The sequence below is a fragment of the Pleurodeles waltl genome, chromosome 7 (assembly GCF_031143425.1).
Source record: "Pleurodeles waltl isolate 20211129_DDA chromosome 7, aPleWal1.hap1.20221129, whole genome shotgun sequence".
NCBI classification, from domain to species: Eukaryota; Metazoa; Chordata; class Amphibia; order Caudata; family Salamandridae; genus Pleurodeles; species Pleurodeles waltl.
The window spans coordinates 1,382,235,305-1,382,253,335 of NC_090446.1; the positions used below are offsets into that span (position 1 = coordinate 1,382,235,305).

Sequence of the window (18,031 nt, forward strand, 5' to 3'; positions counted from 1 at the left end):
TAGACTTTGCACACAAAAACAATAGAAACACTTTGAAGAGCTATGTACAGAAGACCAACATATCTAAGAAATATGGGTTCCAAAGATGTGTGTATTTGGGAAAATACGCTGTGACCGTTTTAAATATGTCTCAGTTTATGTACCCATCGTCAGCCAATATAAAGGTGCAGACTGGTCCCTGAGGCAGGACGGAAGACGCTACAGGAATGCTAATGTCCTTTTCTGGTGAACATCGTAAATTAGTCTCTGATGGTAAACAGATTGTTGCTTTAACACTGTATTTGCAGTCCAAACTACCACCTGGTTTTAAGCTCACCTATTCAGAATAGGCAGCAGAAGTCAGGTCGACCGGTCCACCTTCTCCAACAAATACTGTAGACTGCATATGTACTGCTGCAAACCCTCCTGGGAAACAAGCTGTTGTGGTAATGTGGCGCACATGGTGGAATGGCAGTCAGTACCCCTTCCTTGTGAAACAGTCAATGTTGGGCGCCACACTTTTTTTTTTTTTTTTTTTTTTTTTTTTTAGAGTGGAGAGGAAATAAATGGGCACTAAGTTATATGTGCTTGGGGCTTGAAAAAAGGAATCCATATGTAAAGCAAAAATGGCTTATCATGGGAAACAAGAAAGAGGGGGAATGATTCTTCAAATAGATCATGAACATAATACTGAGAATATTAATTGATCGACTAATTTGTACAGTTTCCCACTGGCAGAGGCAGATATTTTGTGCCAACCAATTTCAGTGGCGTTTACTCGCATCAGAAAACCAATGGATTCTCACAGAATTAAACACCTAGACAGCAGGAACTTGGGCCTGGACCCACTCCATTTATCTCTATGTCAAATCTCGTGATCGAACAGCGAATGCGTCTTATCCTTTACAGAGGTGTTTACATTCCTTGGAACAAGTAGGTTTGCATAGGCTAACAATGTGGGTTATATTATGTTTCCAGATTTGCCATGCTGGAGGGAACTCTTGCAAGGGAGACTGATGAGCCACTATGGCTGACTTCTTTACAGAGCTCCCAGGAGAACCCAAGCCCAATAAATGCATTGACTGCAATTCCAGATCACCCTCACATCCCACCAGACGCATGGAAACGATATGTGCCCACACAGACAGACACGCAAGCACACACACCCACAAACACAGAACTTAAATAGGAATGGACATAGGCAATAAGGACTGCCGGGGCTGTACACATTTTTGGAAGGTGAGTGATCCACTCACAGCAGCACATGAAATAAGAGTGTACAGGCACACAACCACTCCATCTTCAGAAAGGGCATGAATCACACCTACAAACAAGCAAACAACTAAGGGACATACATTTTTAGGATTAGCAGAAGCAACAATACAACAACCTACATTAATACAAAACTTCTGTAAACACACCGGCAGACTCAAAAAGACATGCGTCTAAAACACATACAGACCAAATTTCAGGTCATAGGGAGTTTATAAAAACACACACAGACTGTGCAAATCACCACTCCTTCCCATGACACTGAGACATATACATACCCATGCCCAAAACCTGTGACAGTGGTGAGGGTTACACCGGGAAAAGTACAAATACAATCTGAAGACGCTGGTAGAAGCAATAGAGTAAAAAGGCAAGGGAACTCTCACCCACAGGCAAAAGAGGGTGAGATTTTTTTCTCTGCTTTATCTCATTCTGCTGTGGACCTCCTGGACAGTACATGGTCAAGGCAGAGAGAGCTGTCAGCCTCAAGCCTCCATGTCGTCAGTTTTCCCTGTAAGTCAGTACTCTTTTCAAAAAGTTTCTGCTTAAATGGACTCTGCTCTAAGGCAGATGCCACTTAAACTGTTAGTACCTGATGCATGCAAACTTTGCTGGGGGTGAACCTCCCATCTCATGGCCCAAAATGTTTATTCAATAATAAAAAGTCACTTTAGCATGAAATCTTCAAGGTGGCCACATTAGCTCTGCTAGGAATCCACCATGTCCTTAGACAGCTGTCATAAAGCATTCCTACATGATTCCCGTGAGGGATACACAGAACCTCCCTTCCCTGACACACGAGAATGGTCCTTTCAGGCATCTCTTCTCAATGCAGCACTCCCTCAAGTTCCACTGCTATAACTGTTCTTCTGGGTTTCCCTTGGCAGAATGCTACACTCTCCGACTGGGATGCCGATAGACTGTAAGACAATATGCATAGATAGGACAGATGCACGCACCGACGGACGTACCATGTAAACACACGCACGCACATACACACACCCTTCGACACACGCCCGCGCAATGCCCATTAAGCCCTCCGTCTTGATAGTGTTTTCTTGACTCCTGGATGTTTTTCCTTGTTCTAAAACTGCTTTGCCAGGACTTCACAGAGATGCTTGGACACAGCTTCCTTGCTAGTTCGCAGAGTCAGGCGATACATCTAGAAATTGGAGAAATCAAAGAAGCTGTTACTCAAAAGCCGTTATGTGGATAGGTAAGCACTTTTAGGTGTAGTGAGGGGGATAGGCATTGGACGTCAAATGGAATAGTGAACCATTTCAGTAGGTTTATGGAGCATAAGGGCAGGCGTGTGGGGAGGTGCTGTGCAAAAAAGGAATATGTTACTTACCCTGTAAGCATCTGTTCATAGAATGTAGTGCTGTAGATTCACATGCCTTGTAAACTCCTGCCATTTAGTGTTGGGTGCTGATGTGAGAAGGTTTTTTTTTCTTTTTTCGAAGAAGTCATTTGAATCATAAGGTAGAGTGACTCCTCCTTCTCGGGGATACCACGCATGGGCATCAACTCCACTGTTAGATTGCTTTCTCATGCTCTGCATAGACTGTAAAGCAGTCCCCCTCAGATGCGTTGGCTGACCTGTGGGTATTGCATTTGTTTGAAATAGTCTACATAGTGGTGCCTGGCGTATATTGCCTTGTTTACGCGCTAAAACAGCCACACAATAATGTTTTGTGAATGTGTGTGGTGGGGACCATGTAGCTGCTTTACATATGTCAGCTATTGGGATGTTTCCTAGGAACGCCATGAATGCTCCTTTCTTCGTAGTGCAGTGTGCTCTAGGAAGTATAGGCAAAGTTCTCTTGGCTTAACATGTTTGAATGCACTTAACTAATCATCTGGCTGTGCCTTATTTGGATACAGAGTTTCCTTTATGAGGAGGGGAAAAAGCAACAAATTGTTGTTTTGTTTTCCTGAAAGCTTTAAGTCTAACAATGTGGAACATAAGGGCCTTTTTGACATATAAAGTGTGAAGAGATCTCTCCGACACTGAATCTGGTTGTGGGAAAAAACTGGTAGATCTACTGACTGAGATGAAAATGGGAAACCACTTTAGAGTGAAATTTAGGGTTGGTACGGAGAACCACCATATCCCTGTGCAGCTGGAAGAAAGGTTGTTCCAAAATTAATGCCTGGAGCTCACTAACATGTCTATGTGAGGTGCTAGCGACTAAAACTGCCCTTTCCAAGAGAGGAACTGAAGGGGGCATGTGTGTAGGGGTTCTAATGGAGGATCCATAATTTTTGTAAGAACATTAAGGTTCCATGAGGATGCAGGTGCAATCTGTGGTGGAATAACTCTTTTGAGCCCTCCATGAAGGCTTCAATGGCCATCATTGCAGCAAGATGTAATCTTATGGATGTGAATGCTAACCCAGCTTTTTGAAAGTGGAGAAGTAGCAGACAATGGCGGTCATTCTGACCTTGGCGGGCGGCGGAGGCCGCCCGCCAAAGTCCCGCCGTCAGGTTACCGTTCCGCGGTCGAAAGACCGCGGCGGTAATTCTGACTTTCCCGCTGGGCTGGCGGGCGGTCGCCTTCAGACCGCCCGCCAGCCCAGCGGGAAAGAGGCTTCCACGATGAAGCCGGCTCGGAATCGAGCCGGCGGAGTGGAAGCTGTGCGACGGGTGCAGTTGCACCCGTCGCGTATTTCACTGTCTGCGCAGCAGACAGTGAAATACATGTAGGGGCCCTCTTACGGGGGCCCCTGCAATGCCCATGCCAGTGGCATGGGCACTGCAGGGGCCCCAGGGGCCCCGCGACCCCCCCTACCGCCATCCGGATCCCGGCGGTCGGACCGCCGGGATCTGGATGGCGGTAGGGGGGGTCGGAATCCCCGCGGCGGTGCAGCAAGCTGCGCAGCCGTGGAGGATTCAATGGGGCGGCGGTACACTGGCGGGAGCCCGCCAGTGTTGCCGGTCCGACCGCGGCGTCGGAATCCCCATTGGAGCACCGCCGGCCTGTCGGCGGTGCTCCCGCGGTCCTCCGCCCTGGCGGTCTTTGACCGCCAGGGTCAGAATGACCGCCAATGTCTTGAACATTGGCTTTGAAAGGATCAATGTGTTTTGAATGACAAGAGCAGACAAACGTTTTCCATTTTGCCGCATAGCAAGCTCTAGTAGTAGGTCTATGGGCTCCTTTAAGAATGTTCATACATTCAGGTGGCAGATTAAGGTAACCAAACTCTATGACCTCAGGAGCCAAATCACTAAGTTGAGAGTTTTGGGATATGGATGTCCGATTTCTCAATGGTTCTGAGTAAGAAGGTCCAGACTGTTGGGGTGCCTCTCGTGAGAAACTACAGAGATGTCTATCAGTGTTACGAACCAGGGTTGACGAGTCCAGGTGGGAGCTACAAGGATTATTGTGAGAGACGTTTGCCTGAGCTTCTGAACTAGAAATGGAAGGAGAGGGAGAGGAGAAAAAACATAAGCAAATATCCCTGACCAACTTCTCCGTAGTGCGTTGCGCCCTTGGATAGTGGGTGTGGGAATCTGGAAGTGAGGTTTAAGCATTTTTTCGTTTTCTGCGGTTGTGAAAAGGTGTATCCGAGGGAACACCTATCTCTGGAAGTATGGGAGGAGGACTTGTGAGTAGAGTTCCCACTTGTGTACTTGTTGCTGCACCCTGCTGAGCAGGTCTGTAAAGTCGATGTCTGTGTCTGGGAGATATTCTGCTAGCAGGTGAATGCTGTGACGTAATCCCCATCTCCAAATGTTCTGTGTTTTTTTGTTTTTTGTAGTTAGTACACTGTTAGTGCTCTGTCATGTTGTTCATCTAGATTAGGACAATTTTGTGAATAATGTGAGGAAGGAAAGCTTTCAAGGCTTGACGAACCACTTGAAGCTCGAGGACGTTGATATGGCGACCCTGGTGGTTGGTGTCCCATGTACCCATGTACCCTGTTCTGCAAGATCTTTCAGATGTGAACCCCATCTTGTGAGTGATGCGTCCACTGTGAGAGTTATCTGGGGAACACGGTCGAGAAAAGGCTGCCCCTTCAACATGTCGTTGGTATGCCACCATTGCAGAGAATGATAAGTTTGGCAGTCAGTCATCACTAGATCCTCTAATTGACCCTGTAACTGAGACCACTGTCAAGCGAGACATTCCTGTAACGGGTGCATGTGTATTCGGGCATGGAGTACTATGGCGACTTAGAAGGTCATCATCCCTAGGAGGTGCATAACTGTCCTCACTATTATCTGCAGATTTGCTTGAAATTGAGGTAATAGTATCTGAAAATTATGAATTCTTGCAGAATTGGGGTAAGATATAAGATATTTGTATGTTTAGAATGGCCCTTAGATATGGCTGTATCTGCAGAGATTGTAGATGGGACTTGGGAACACTGATGGTAAATCCCAAGCAGTGAAGCAGATCTATTGTAATTAGAGTGTACTGTTGACATTGTTGGAGAGGGTTGGCTTTAATAAGCCAATCCTCCACGTAGGGAAACACATGTATCTTTCGTCTGCATTGTTGGGCTACCACTACCACCTGACACAGTCACCCCGAAGGGAAGGACTATGAACTAATAATGTGTTCCGCCCACTCCAAACCTGAGGTATTTGCGATGACCTGGGTGTATTGGTATGTGAACATAGGCAACTTTTAGCTCTAGTGTAGTCATAAAATCGCACTGTTGAAGGAGTGGAATTACATCTTGAAAGGTGACCATGTGTAAGTGCTCTGACAGGATGTATTCATTTAGTGGTCTTAGGTCTAGGATCGGCCGCAAGGAACCATCTTTTTTGGGTATTAGGAAGCATAGGTAGTGTAGCCCTCGACCTTGGTCCTGAAGAGGGATGAGTTCCATAGCTCCTTTGAGGAGAAGAACTTCCTGTTAGAGCAATGTTTGATTTCCAGTGATAGCCAGTGAGTGCGAGGTGGAATGTTGGGAGGTATGGTAGTGAGCACGAGATAATAACCATGTTGGATAACGTCCAACACCCACTGGTCTAATGCTATTGACTGCCAGGTGGGCAAAACATCCTGTAATCGATCACCTTGGGGTGTTTCATGGTCATGAGGGAGGAGAGGGAAGTCATTGTTTAATGGTGGATGTTCCAATACGTGGGAAGCAACCTTGCCTCTACCCTTGGCATTATTACGCCTGTATGAGCTCCTACATTTGATCTTAACCAAAAGGCCAAGAAGCAGTATATATGAGCCTCTAAAGTAACCTCTCGGTGAAAGGTGCTGACACGATCTATGTTGGTACGAAGTGGAGGCCCCAGAAGAGGTGGCTTTGGAGCCTCCACGGAAAACAAAAGTGTCGAAAAAAGCCACCAAATGTAGATGTTTCAAAGGCTCCCATTGATTTTGCCATCTCAGTGTCTTTTTATTTTTATTTTCTCTAAGGTCTGGTTTACTTGGGGACCAAAGTAATGCTCCTTATTGAACGGGACATTAGGTAGACTCTTTTGCGCCTCTAGTTTGAAACCCAAATAATGCAGCCATGCGTGTTGTCTAAATATTATGCTAGTTTTGATGCCTCTGGCTGCTGTTTCAGCAGCGTCCAACTCACAGCATAGAGGTGTTTGATATTAGCTTGCCTTCTGAGACAAGCTCTTGTCCCCACTTTTTTTGCTCATCTAGGAGATATTGGAATAGGTCCTCCATTTCATCCCAGTGTGTGCGGTCGTATCAAGCAAGCAGACTCACTCAGTTGGCAATGTGCCACTGACTGACAAATTGTGCTGCAACCCTCTTCCCTGCTGCATCAATACGTTTACTTTCTTTATCAGGCGGTGGGGCTTCTCTAGCATGTGAACTGGCTTGCCTGCGAGCAGTTGCAATTACCAGCGAGTACGGTGGTACTTGTCCTCTTAAATATTTATATATGACCTGATGGGAAGGGCTCTAGTTGTGATTACCCAAGCTCTAAATGGGTCTTTAAAAATATCTTCAATATGGCATAACATGCTCTTAAGCACAGGTAAATATTGGGTGGACCTTTGTGTAACTGAAAGAGTCTCAAAGAAGAAATCTTCTTCTTGAGGTTCTTTGTGGAGTTGCACATCATGAAATGCTGAAGCCCTTCCAATTAGCTCCTGATAAGCTGTAGAATCATCAGGAGGGGAGACAGGCTGAGTATATGTCTGGGTCTGTGTCACCTAGAGCATCTGTAGGAAAGTACTTTCTTTTTGGAATGGTTGCTCCCACTTTTTGCCTGCTGTCAGTGTGTTTTTGACTGTGTTCACTGGGACCCTGCTAACCAGGATCCCAGTGACTGTGCTTTCTCCCACCCCACAATTGGCGTACTGGTGCTCCCGTATAAGTCCCTAGTATACAGTACTGAGGAACCCAGGGCACTCCCCATGGGCTATAGCATGTATTGTGTCACCCATGGGAGTCCATGAAAAATGTGTCTGTAGGCCTGCCATTGCAGTCTGCATGAAAAGGTGAATGCACCCTTTCATGCAGTCCGCATGAAAAGGTGAATGCACCCTTTCACTACAGGTCACTGCACCAGGTCACTGTAAGTCACCCCTATGGTAGGCCCTCCTAGCCCAGACGGCAGGGTGCAGGAACCTGTGTGTCAGGGCACCCCTGCATGAGCAGAGGTGTCCCTACGAACTCCAGTCCCATTACACTGCACTTTGTAAGGGCTCCTCCAGGTGGCCACTTGATTCTGCCACCCTGAATCCAAGGTGGGCAGAGGCCACTGGGAGCATCTGGGTGGCAAGGACAGGCAGGGGACGACACAGCCCAGTCCTGATAGGTAGTCACCCTCCTATGTGACCAATCCCCCTTCCTGGGCTACTTAGGGTCTCCCTCTTGGGTGGGTCCTCAGATTCGATGTGCAAGATTCCAGCAGGACTCCTCTGAATCGTTTACTTCATCTACTGGCTACTGGGACTGCAAACTGATCCTCCAGGAACCGACAATCTGCAACTTCAGCGACAACTCCGCTCTGCAACATTGTTTCTCCGGCTCCTTCTAGCAACTGCAGCATTTCCCCGGCTGTGCATCCTCTGAGGGCGACGAGTCTTCAGCCAGCACAAGAAGTAAGAAGAAATCTCCCTTGGAGTGAAGGAGTCACTTCCCTGCAACTGCAGGCACCAACTGCAATGATGACCAGCTTTGTGGATCTTCCCTCATCCGCAGCTGCGTGGATCCCGCATCACAGGTGGTGTCTGGAGTGGTCCTCTTGGTCCTCTCTACCAGCTATCCAACTTGGGAGACGGTAAGCCCTTGCCTCTCCTTGTACGACAGTACCCCTGTGCATTGTGACTCTTGCAGCTACCAAGGCTTGTTTGTTCCTCTTCCAAGAGATCTTCAGGCTCTGTGTAGCCCCAGCCCCCAGAATTCCTTCCTGTAAAGCATAGTCTCCTGCCTGCTGCTCCAGAGACGTGGGACTCCTCTTCAGGCGTGCTGAGTGGGCTTCACTACAACTCCTGTGCCTGCTGCCCGTGGGTCGCCTTTGGGGGATGCTTCCTCTTCTTGTGACTCTCCCAGCTGCTGAAAGTCACTGCATACTCCCCTACTTGGGTCGAGTCCCCTGGACCTTGCTGGTACTCTACACCCTTGGAAAAACTTCTTCTCTGACTCTTGCATTTGCCAAGGCTTGCAGGTAGTTTTCCAGCACCATTGACCCACTGCATCACCACCACCGACATGGGACATCACTTGCATCACTTCTGGAACTCCTCTTCTGCTTCTGTGCTGCACCACTGACTTTCTTCATTCACCGCCGACCTGGCCCTGCATCCACAGAAGGGTGGGTAGTGGCTCCTGCCACAACCGGACACTCCATCACTGACTGAACTTGGTCCCATTCCTTTGCAGGTCCTCTTCTGTCAAGAATCACCTTTGGGTTCTTCCAGTCTTGTCTGGGTCTTGCACAATCCTTTTCCAAAGTCATCTTGTTGGGTTTGGGTAAAACCAGGTACTTACCTCTTCTCTTCTGGTCGCTGGGGGGGCACCCTGGTACTTACCTTTTGGGGTTCCTAGTTCCTCCAGCTCCCTTCTCTTGATTCCACATCTTGGGTGGAGGGACTCCCTTTCGCATTCCACTTTCTTAGTATATAGTTTGACCTTCCCCCGCCCCCCAGGGCCCTCACTGTTTGCTATTGCTTTTACTAATGCCTATTGCTTTCTGTGCTATTTTCTGATTGTTAATGTGTATATAATAGTGTGTTTACTTAGCTCCAGTTCGGGTATTGCCCATACAGGATTTTAGTATTTGTGTTACCATAATAATGTGTAACACTGTGTGGTTCTTTCATGTGTGTGAGCGCTGTGTGACTATAGTGGTATTGCATATGCTTTGCATGTCTCCTAGATAAGTCTTGGCTGCTCATCCACAGCTACCTCTAGAGAGCTCTGGCTTTCTAGACACGGCCTACACTTCACTAATAGGGGATCCCTGGACCTGTTATAAGGTGACAACACCATAGGTGCTCACAACACACCAGGACAGGTTCCTGCAGCATCTACATCATAGGCGTCCCAAGGGTCAGTGCGTGGTGGTATCCCAAAGGTGTCATGCCCTGCCCCGTGGCTGCCTGTATATGATTGGGGCGAATCCCTAAAGTGAAATATCTAGGTGAACCCCAAGAGAGTGTGGTGGAGACAATGAAAGTGGTGGAAGCTGTGAAGGTGGTGGTGGTGATAAGGGTGATAGAAGAGGCAAAGGACAGGTTGCTTTGTCTGATTTATTCCTTTGTTTCGGTGGTTTTGGAGTCCAAAGCCTCCTCGAAGGACAACTGTCTTTTGCGTGGTAGAGGAATGATGGCCAAAGGCTTTACAAGGATATGGCCAGTATGAGGCTCAATATGTATTTGCTTCTGATGAGCATCCACCTTCTCCTGCAGTTTGTGAAGGCTAGGCTTGACTCTATTGCCGGAATCAAGTTTTGGAGCCAGCTTCGAAGATTTGAGGTCCGAGTAATGATTGTGTTTCGGCACCAAAGTTCCACTTGGAGTCGATAGGATAGATGCCAACGGTTCGCTCGGTACCAACAGTCGGCTCGGCGCCGCGGTGCATGCTGCCAAAGGCTTCTGTCATTGTTTTGGTGCTGAGGTTGAGCCACCGAAATGGTTACTCAGAGCAGATCATGGCCAGAGGGTAGTGGTGGACGAAGGGCCTCTTGATCAGAGGGGCTATGTGGTTTTTCCAGTGTTCTCATGGACTGTTGAGCCAGTGTAACTTCCTGCATCTCCAGGTCAGCTTCAAAATGGGAGTCAGAACTGCCCTCTGGAGAGAACGCCTCTTTCTCTGCAGCGATGCCTCCGGGTGTTGTTCTCCCTCTTCTCCGATGTCTTCATAGCCGAAGATGTTGGGAGTGTCTGACATTTCTCTGCATTTCAAGACGGCATGCCCAATGATCTTGTAAAGTTTTCTTGGAACAGAATGATCAACAAGCCTTGCAATCCGCCTCCCTTTGTTCTGGGGACAGACACAGGTTACAGACTTGATGTAAGTCTGTTTGGGATATATTTCGCGCAACAGAGAGGGCAGAACCTGAAGGGCGTCCATTCCATTACCAGCAGGGCATTCTCCAGAGAAACTGGGGAAAACTGATGTAGAAGGCCCCGATGGGCAAGGCCCTTAAGGGCCGTGGTTGAGGCGCATCGGTCTGACAATCAGTGTAGCTACTCCTCGATATGCAAAACAAGAAAGCACAATTGAAAACAATACTGACAAGGGTAACGCACAAGTCGAAAGGATACTGTAACGGTCTGTAACCGGCGCATTAGCACACACATCTGAACTGGACAATAGAAAGAAAACAATCTAATAATGGAATTGATGCCCACATGCATTATTCCAAAAAAGGAGGAGTCACTCTACCTCGTAACTCGAAAGCCTTCTTCGAAGAAAAACAACCTGCACACATCCGGACCCAACATTAAATGGAAGGATAATGCAAAGCATGTGTATCTACAGATACTATGCCTCGAATATGTTTAATGCACACATGAAAGAGTTTGTTTTATAATGTTTCAATGGACTATGCAGTGCTGAACTAAAGTCTTTAAAAGGATGGTTTAGGGATAGGAAGAGACAGCTCAACTCACCAAGGAAATTTTAAAATTGTATCATTGAAGTATGCATTTTAAAGTACATTCTGCAACATATATTCACTAAAAAACATAAGCCATAGGAAATTACACAAAACCTTACTGTCTGCCAAAGGCCCATGGAGCAATATTCACTCAGAGCAGGAAAGGCATCTGGGAGACCATTCGTACTTGTAATGCCACATAGATATACTTGAATGCACATGATTATAACGTTATGCCATTGCAAAAACAATACAATTGTGTAAAGGGTGTATTTTAAAGCATATTTAGCTTGAAACACTTTGCAAAACTGGATAAACGTTTATAAAATTCTTATCATGATTATCCACTAAAGCAATTTTGAGGTAATGAGTTCATCCAGTCCAAGAGAATGGAGTTCCTTGGCACTACAGCCCTGCCCTGCTCTTCTGCTTCAGGATTACAACATCACAGCAATGTATTAGCATTAAGAAATCTGATCACCTTTTACAAAGAACTAGCAGAAACAGGCGCAAAAAAGCCTTTAGGGCAGCCTTTCTGTCAGTGCCACACTGCTAGACATGCCAGCTGAAGTTTGCCTATAAACTCATATGATGGGCATAGCAGAGAGCCAGTTTGGGGGCGGAGGAGGCACTGGCTTCAGGGTGCATGTGTGTGTTTGTGTGAGAGCGAGATAGAGAGAGAGATTTGGAGTTGGTAGGGAAAAGGAAGTGCTACCAGATAAGCAAACTAATGTGAAGTATGTTTTGTGTGAAGCTCACTGAATAATAGGACAGGACAGTTAGGGTTTATTTCCATTACCCAAATATCTCCCACTAGTATTAAAACTGCTGCTTTTTTAAATTACTACACAATTTAGTATTCTAGCTGTGTAGTCACTTGTTCCCACCTTGGCAGCATGGTGGTTCTGCAACTCTGGGCTAGAATGGCAAGTAAAACGGCTTCTTTACACCTAAAGGGTTAAGTGGGAGAGTGTGAGGTGTAACAGTCTGAGCTGCCAACTTTGGCGGTGGGGGAACCAGGTTCAAGTCTCTGCGTCAGCTCAACATCCTGAAATTCTGGGAAAATCACTTAAACTCCCCGTGGCTATAACTCAGCGCCTTGAGGCCCTCATGGTTGATTTTCTGCGCTTTACAAATTCTGGATTTATTTTCCTGCCTGTCATCCAAAACAGTTTTTAAAGTTAATATGTTGGAGGCATCAGTCCAACACTGTTGTCTGCAGTGTGCCATGTACTTATGGGTATTTTTCAGGGGCCAAAAGGGTCTTTTTGCCATGGACAGCTTAAAAAGATCCACTAAGGGTCTAGGTGAGGTGTCACCGCAGACAACCCACAATTACACAGTCAACTTCTACCTATTATTGGAATTAATCAAATTCAGAGTCAACAGAACTTAAACGAATGTCTGCTTTAAAAATAAATGTGGGTGTTTGGGGCACTGGTGGGTTTTTGTTGGAAAGTCCTTTGACGACGAAAAGTCCACTTTACCTTACTTTCCTACAGCCAACTTCCCACTGAACCCAGCAGAACAACTCTAGAACCTTTCTCTCATCTTATATTACCTGGGCTTGGATGTTGGGCTCCAGACGCAGCAAGCAGCCAACCTGGATGGATTTTGTTTGGATGATTCCAGCTCCAACGTAATTGTCTGGGTTTGGGTCCACTTTCTCGAGTAGAGCCGAACCAAAGCCCAGCAGCTAATGCAGGAAGAGGAAAATATAGAGACAGTTACTAAGGCTTTTTGACCCTTGCTCTTTAGCTCCCACGCAGCCTGGACAGCATGATGGTATACAGTGCAATTGCTCATATTTTTATCATTTACAAAGCTCATGCACTGTGAGGACAACACAGTTTTCTGTTGACCCAAGTTCCTTCAACTTTCACAGAATACCAGATATTATTTTCTATAAGCCTCTTTTCAACCCCTTCTCAGTCCAACCCTCCCTGATTATTTTAAACTACCTCCCTCACCTTGGCCTTTGTCACCTCCGGATCCATTGGGTGATTTGCTTTGAATATCTTCTGTGCTTCCTGTTGAGGGCTAAAACCATAAAAAACAAGGAATTTAATCTCAAGAAAAATCCTCAAAAGTATGTTCCCTTCTTCCTACCTAAATGACATGACTCTCTTTCGCCCATAGCCAGTATGCTTTGTCGTACTGAGCACCACGACACTGGTGTGCTGGGAGTTCATATAAAGGGAATGACGTGATTCAACTCTGGCAGCCAACAGTGGCACCTTATGATTTGATTTCCTATGTATAAAGGTGAGGTGGCTGTAGTATTCAATGCATATGTATGTTATTAGTAAACATAGGCAAAGTGGAGTCACTGTGTTCTAACTTGGAATGGAATAGAATAGACTCATGAGAGAATGCAAAGGAGGGGCCATTAGAGAGAAGAGCAGTGACAGCTGGGAGAGTGGATGGGACCTTTGTTATCCAACAAACTAATCCTGCCTGCAATCCTTTGTTTATGGATTTCTTTATGGAAGACCACCTTGTTACACTAGCGACAAAGGATGGGATCTGAAGATTCAAGAATATCACCAGGAGGATGTGGAGAATAAACAAATATATATTTTTGTAATGGAGGTCTCAACACTGGAGATGTGAGTAAGATGTACTGCTCAGAATGATTATATCCCTATGCCACATAGATTTTGTGTTTGAGTTCTGACTGGTGGCTCATCTGAGGAAAATTGTGCTTTCTCCCACTCTTGTGGGGTGTTTTCAAAGCGGAATTAATATTATGTAGTTTTGGAGGTTGTGGACATTCGACGGATGTTATCGGCAAAAGAAAGTGGCATTCGAGGATTATATCATTTAAAATGTAATCCTCTGTTTTGAAACAAAGTTGTGTACAGGAAGATTTTGTACAACAACAACACTCACCGGCTCTCTCAAGCGTTCACTGAGTGTTCTTGTGCGGTGTAATGAATGGATGCTACACATTATACGAGACGCACTGGTTTCAGGAAGCGTCAGTGTGCGCAGCAAGGATCGTCGTCCTGCAGGAAGAGTTTAATCGTGACTGGACGTGCAAGAGGAAGTAAAGACAGAATTACAGGAGGCATCTTTTTATGTTTAATCTTGACCTGATGTTTGAGAGGGAGTGAGCACTATTACAGGAGGCGTCTCTGTATGCGTGAGCCGATGTTGAAGAGGAAGTGTTTCCGCACTAGCTCTTCCGTGTTCTGGGAGCAGAAGTACTGCATGGAGTCAGCTCCTTTCAGCTGTGTGAATGTCATTGGCTTCTTAACTAAGAGGATTATGATGGTGCACTGCATTCATTGTTTTATTGTTGCATTTATTTAAGGAATGTTGGTGGAGACTTTCAACATTGGCTGTGAACTGCACTGATTATACAGGTGTTAATTACTTGGAGTTTTTTTGGTTTAAACAGAAAAAATAAGAGAGAAAAAGAGAGTGAAGAGGATAAGAATTCCTTAGTTCATATTTGGGGGGGGGGGGGGTGTCTTTTGCTTACCATACATAATTTTAAATATACTATTTGGTGGCAACAAGTTTGATAATTGCAATAACTATGCAGAATGTTACTGCACCACTATTTTTGTTTTTTTGCTATACCAGGAGAACCACCTATTAAGTGGCAGAAATGGAAGAACGTTTTTAAAAGATATGCCAAAGTGTGTGGGGCATCATTGAGTGCAGAAAGAAAAGCTGCACTATTGTTACACTGTTTGGGTTCGGAAGGACAAGAGGTATTTATTTGATAATCTGCCAGAAGTACTTGATGATAATTTAAATGAATATGAAACATGTATAGAAAAATTAGATAGACATTACCTGCCCAAGGTTAGTACTATTTCAGAGAGATATCACTTTGGGAGGAGGAATCAGAAAAAAAGGTGAAAGTGTGGAAAATTATACAACGGTGTTAGGAACATTGGCTTCCTCATGGAAGTTTGTCTGTTATTAGAAGACCGAATTAGAGATCAGTTTATGCTAGTGTGCAATATAGAGAAAAGTAGGGAAGAGATTTGGCAAAAAAATGAACCATCGCTGGATGAGGTGTTGGTAATAGCAAAGAAAATTGAACACTCTCTCAAATGTGTTGAAACCATCAAGAAGGAAGAAGGTAAAAGTGATAGTGTGCAAATAATTGAGAATACTACAGGAAAGCATGAAACTCAGGGAGAAAGCAACTATAAAAGAGAGAAAAGGCATTTGTTCCAAGGGAAGTGCTTTCGGTGTGGTAAACAAGGACATATGGAAAATGATAAAAGTTGTCCAGCAATTAAAATGGTTTGCAGTCATTGTAAAAAGAAAGGTCATTTTGCTGCTGTGTGCAGAGCGAAAGGAGGGAAAGGTAGCATACATAAAGTGAGGGAAAAGCTGGAGTCTGAATGGGACAGTGAAACCGATTTTGAATGTGGACAAATTGTTCTTCAAATCAAAGAATGGAAAAGGAAGAGTCCACTGGATTAGGTAATAGTAGATATGGAGAGAAGAAAAGTTTTATTTGACTCAGGAGCAAAACTAACCATTGTTTTGAAGGAGTTTTACCTTGAGAAACTCAAAGACAAGGTTAAGTTGTTCAAACCTGATATTAGTCCATATGCTTATGTGGTGAGCCCATTAAACTACATGGATACTTCTGGAGTTTACTTGAATTTAAACATAAGTATACTAATGCAAAGATTTATGTTTCAAAAAAAGGTGACAGCATTTTGAGCTGGTTTCATCAAAAAGATTTAGAAGTCATTCTTAATCCCAATAGTGTTCCTCTTGTAAGATTGAGAGAAGATATGCTTGTGAATGTAGTGAGTGAGCAGGATGGAGTGAATGAGAAATCAAGTGTGGTGGTAGATTAATATGTGAAAAAGTTCAAAACAGAAATTTCCTATGGCGTTCCAAGACAGACTATGGTGTCTCCGACATTATACTCACCACATTCGATTGGTGGAAGGATCAAAACCTGTATGTGGAAAGGTTCGCAATGTTCCTGTGGCAGTACGTGAGGAAATGAGAATGGAAATAGAAAAACTTAAAAAAGAAGGGATAACTGAAGAAGTAGAAGGGACACAATGGCTGGCCCCTGTGGTCACAGGTAGGAAAGCTAAAGGGAGTCTACGTCTATGCACTGATTTGAGGGAATTTAATAAGAATGTGGTGGTAGACAGATATCTAGTGCCCAATATCTCAGACATGTTGATGTTACTGCATGCAGCTAAAGTATTTTCCACCATAGATTAAACATCAGCGTGCCATCAGATAAGTCTGGAGGATGAGTCTAAGGGTCTCACTGCTTTCGTCACACCTTTTGGGACATTTAGGTATGGTAGGTTGCCATTTGGACTAATTTTTGAAGCCTCAGTATTTCAAATGACATTAGAGAAAGTGTTCAAGGATCTCAAGGACATAAGAGTGTATCAGGATGATGTTCTAGTGTTTGGGAAAGGCAACTCTGAGCATGATGAGATAGTACAACGTGTGTTGGAGAGATTGGGAGAATTTGGTATGACTTTCAAACTAGAGAAAGGTAAATTCCGAAGGAATTCAATAGAGCATTTAGGTCACACAATCACTGGGGAAGGCATCACTCCAAAAGTGGATTTGGTGAATGCTATAAAGAATCTAGAGTCACTGTCTAATAATGAAGAGTTAATGAAATTCATTGGTATGGCTGAATATCATAGCAAATTTATGAAAGGGTTTGCAGAGATGTGTGAAAATTTGAGGAAATTACAAAGGAAAGGTGTTGAATTTGTTTGGAGTAATGAATGCGGGATGGAGTTTAAAGAGATAAAAGAAAGGTTACGGACAGGTCCCAAACTGAAAAACTTTAACCCTAACTCCAAATCAATGTTAATTACTGATGCCAGCACAAAAGGTCTAGGTGCTGTTTTACAACACAGTGGAGGTAATTCAGAACGAGTGATACTGTTTTTATTACAGGCCCTGAAGGGTGCTGAATTGAATTACTCAGTGATTGAGAGGGAGGCCCTTGCAGTCCATTGGGCCATTAAGAAATTAAGGAATTTACTGTGGGGAAACAAATTTGAAGTGAGAACAGACCATAAACCTCTATATGAATGTTTTTAAACAAACGATATTGATGCTATATCAAACAGAATAACCAAATGGGGTAGTAGCCTTGCAAGATTTTAACTTTGAGGTCAAATATATACCCGGAGCACAGAACAGGGTTGCTGACACGCTATTAAAGTTGGTGCAGGTAAATGATGGAGATCAGGGAGGAGAGGATGATAATGAAAGTCTGGATGATGAAATGGTATGTGAAATTGAATATAGTACCATAACTGAAGTTAAGTGGCGAAAAGAATGTGAATCTGATAAAATAATGTTAGAGGTGCTATCATTAATAAAAGGAGGTTGGTGGAATAGGAATGAAGGGAGCTTGGAGACTCAAAAGTACTATCATGTTAAAGAAGAATTTTTGAGAAAAAGGGTTTGTTGTTCCATGGGACAAGAATAGTTCTGCCAACTGGGCCTTGACAGGAACTAATTTCTCTTGTGCCTTGTGGTCATCAGGACATGTCAAAAGCCAAACAGAGGTTACGGTTGACATACTGGTGGCCAGGTATGGACTGTCAAATGGAAAGAGCAATAAGGGAATATATGCAATGTGTATTCAGTGAGAAATCTGTCAAACGTAAGGTTCAGCCAATGAAGATCAGAGATCTGCCCCCTCATCCTTGGGAAGAAGCTGCCCTTGATAATTTAGGTCCAGTTCATGGGGAAGGTTGTGATATGTATCTCAT

At 44.6% G+C, this 18,031-nt stretch overlaps 1 protein-coding gene across 2 annotated transcripts in view; it reads right to left on the reverse strand.

The window, feature by feature from the left end:
- Nucleotides 1-526: 526 nt before the first annotated feature.
- AP2A1 (adaptor related protein complex 2 subunit alpha 1) overlaps nucleotides 527-18,031 on the reverse strand; it is a 194,314-nt gene continuing 176,809 nt past the window's right edge. Inside the window, exons 21-23 of one of the 2 annotated variants that reach the window (XM_069200922.1) lie at nucleotides 13,256-13,325; nucleotides 12,847-12,981; nucleotides 527-2,413 (exon numbers count right to left, since the gene is read on the reverse strand). In XM_069200922.1, the coding sequence (XP_069057023.1) occupies nucleotides 2,336-2,413; nucleotides 12,847-12,981; nucleotides 13,256-13,325 (283 nt within the window). In that variant the 3' untranslated portion in view covers nucleotides 527-2,335. The remainder of the gene's footprint in view (nucleotides 2,414-12,846; nucleotides 12,982-13,255; nucleotides 13,326-18,031) is intronic. The other variant, XM_069200923.1, reaches the window with a different exon arrangement.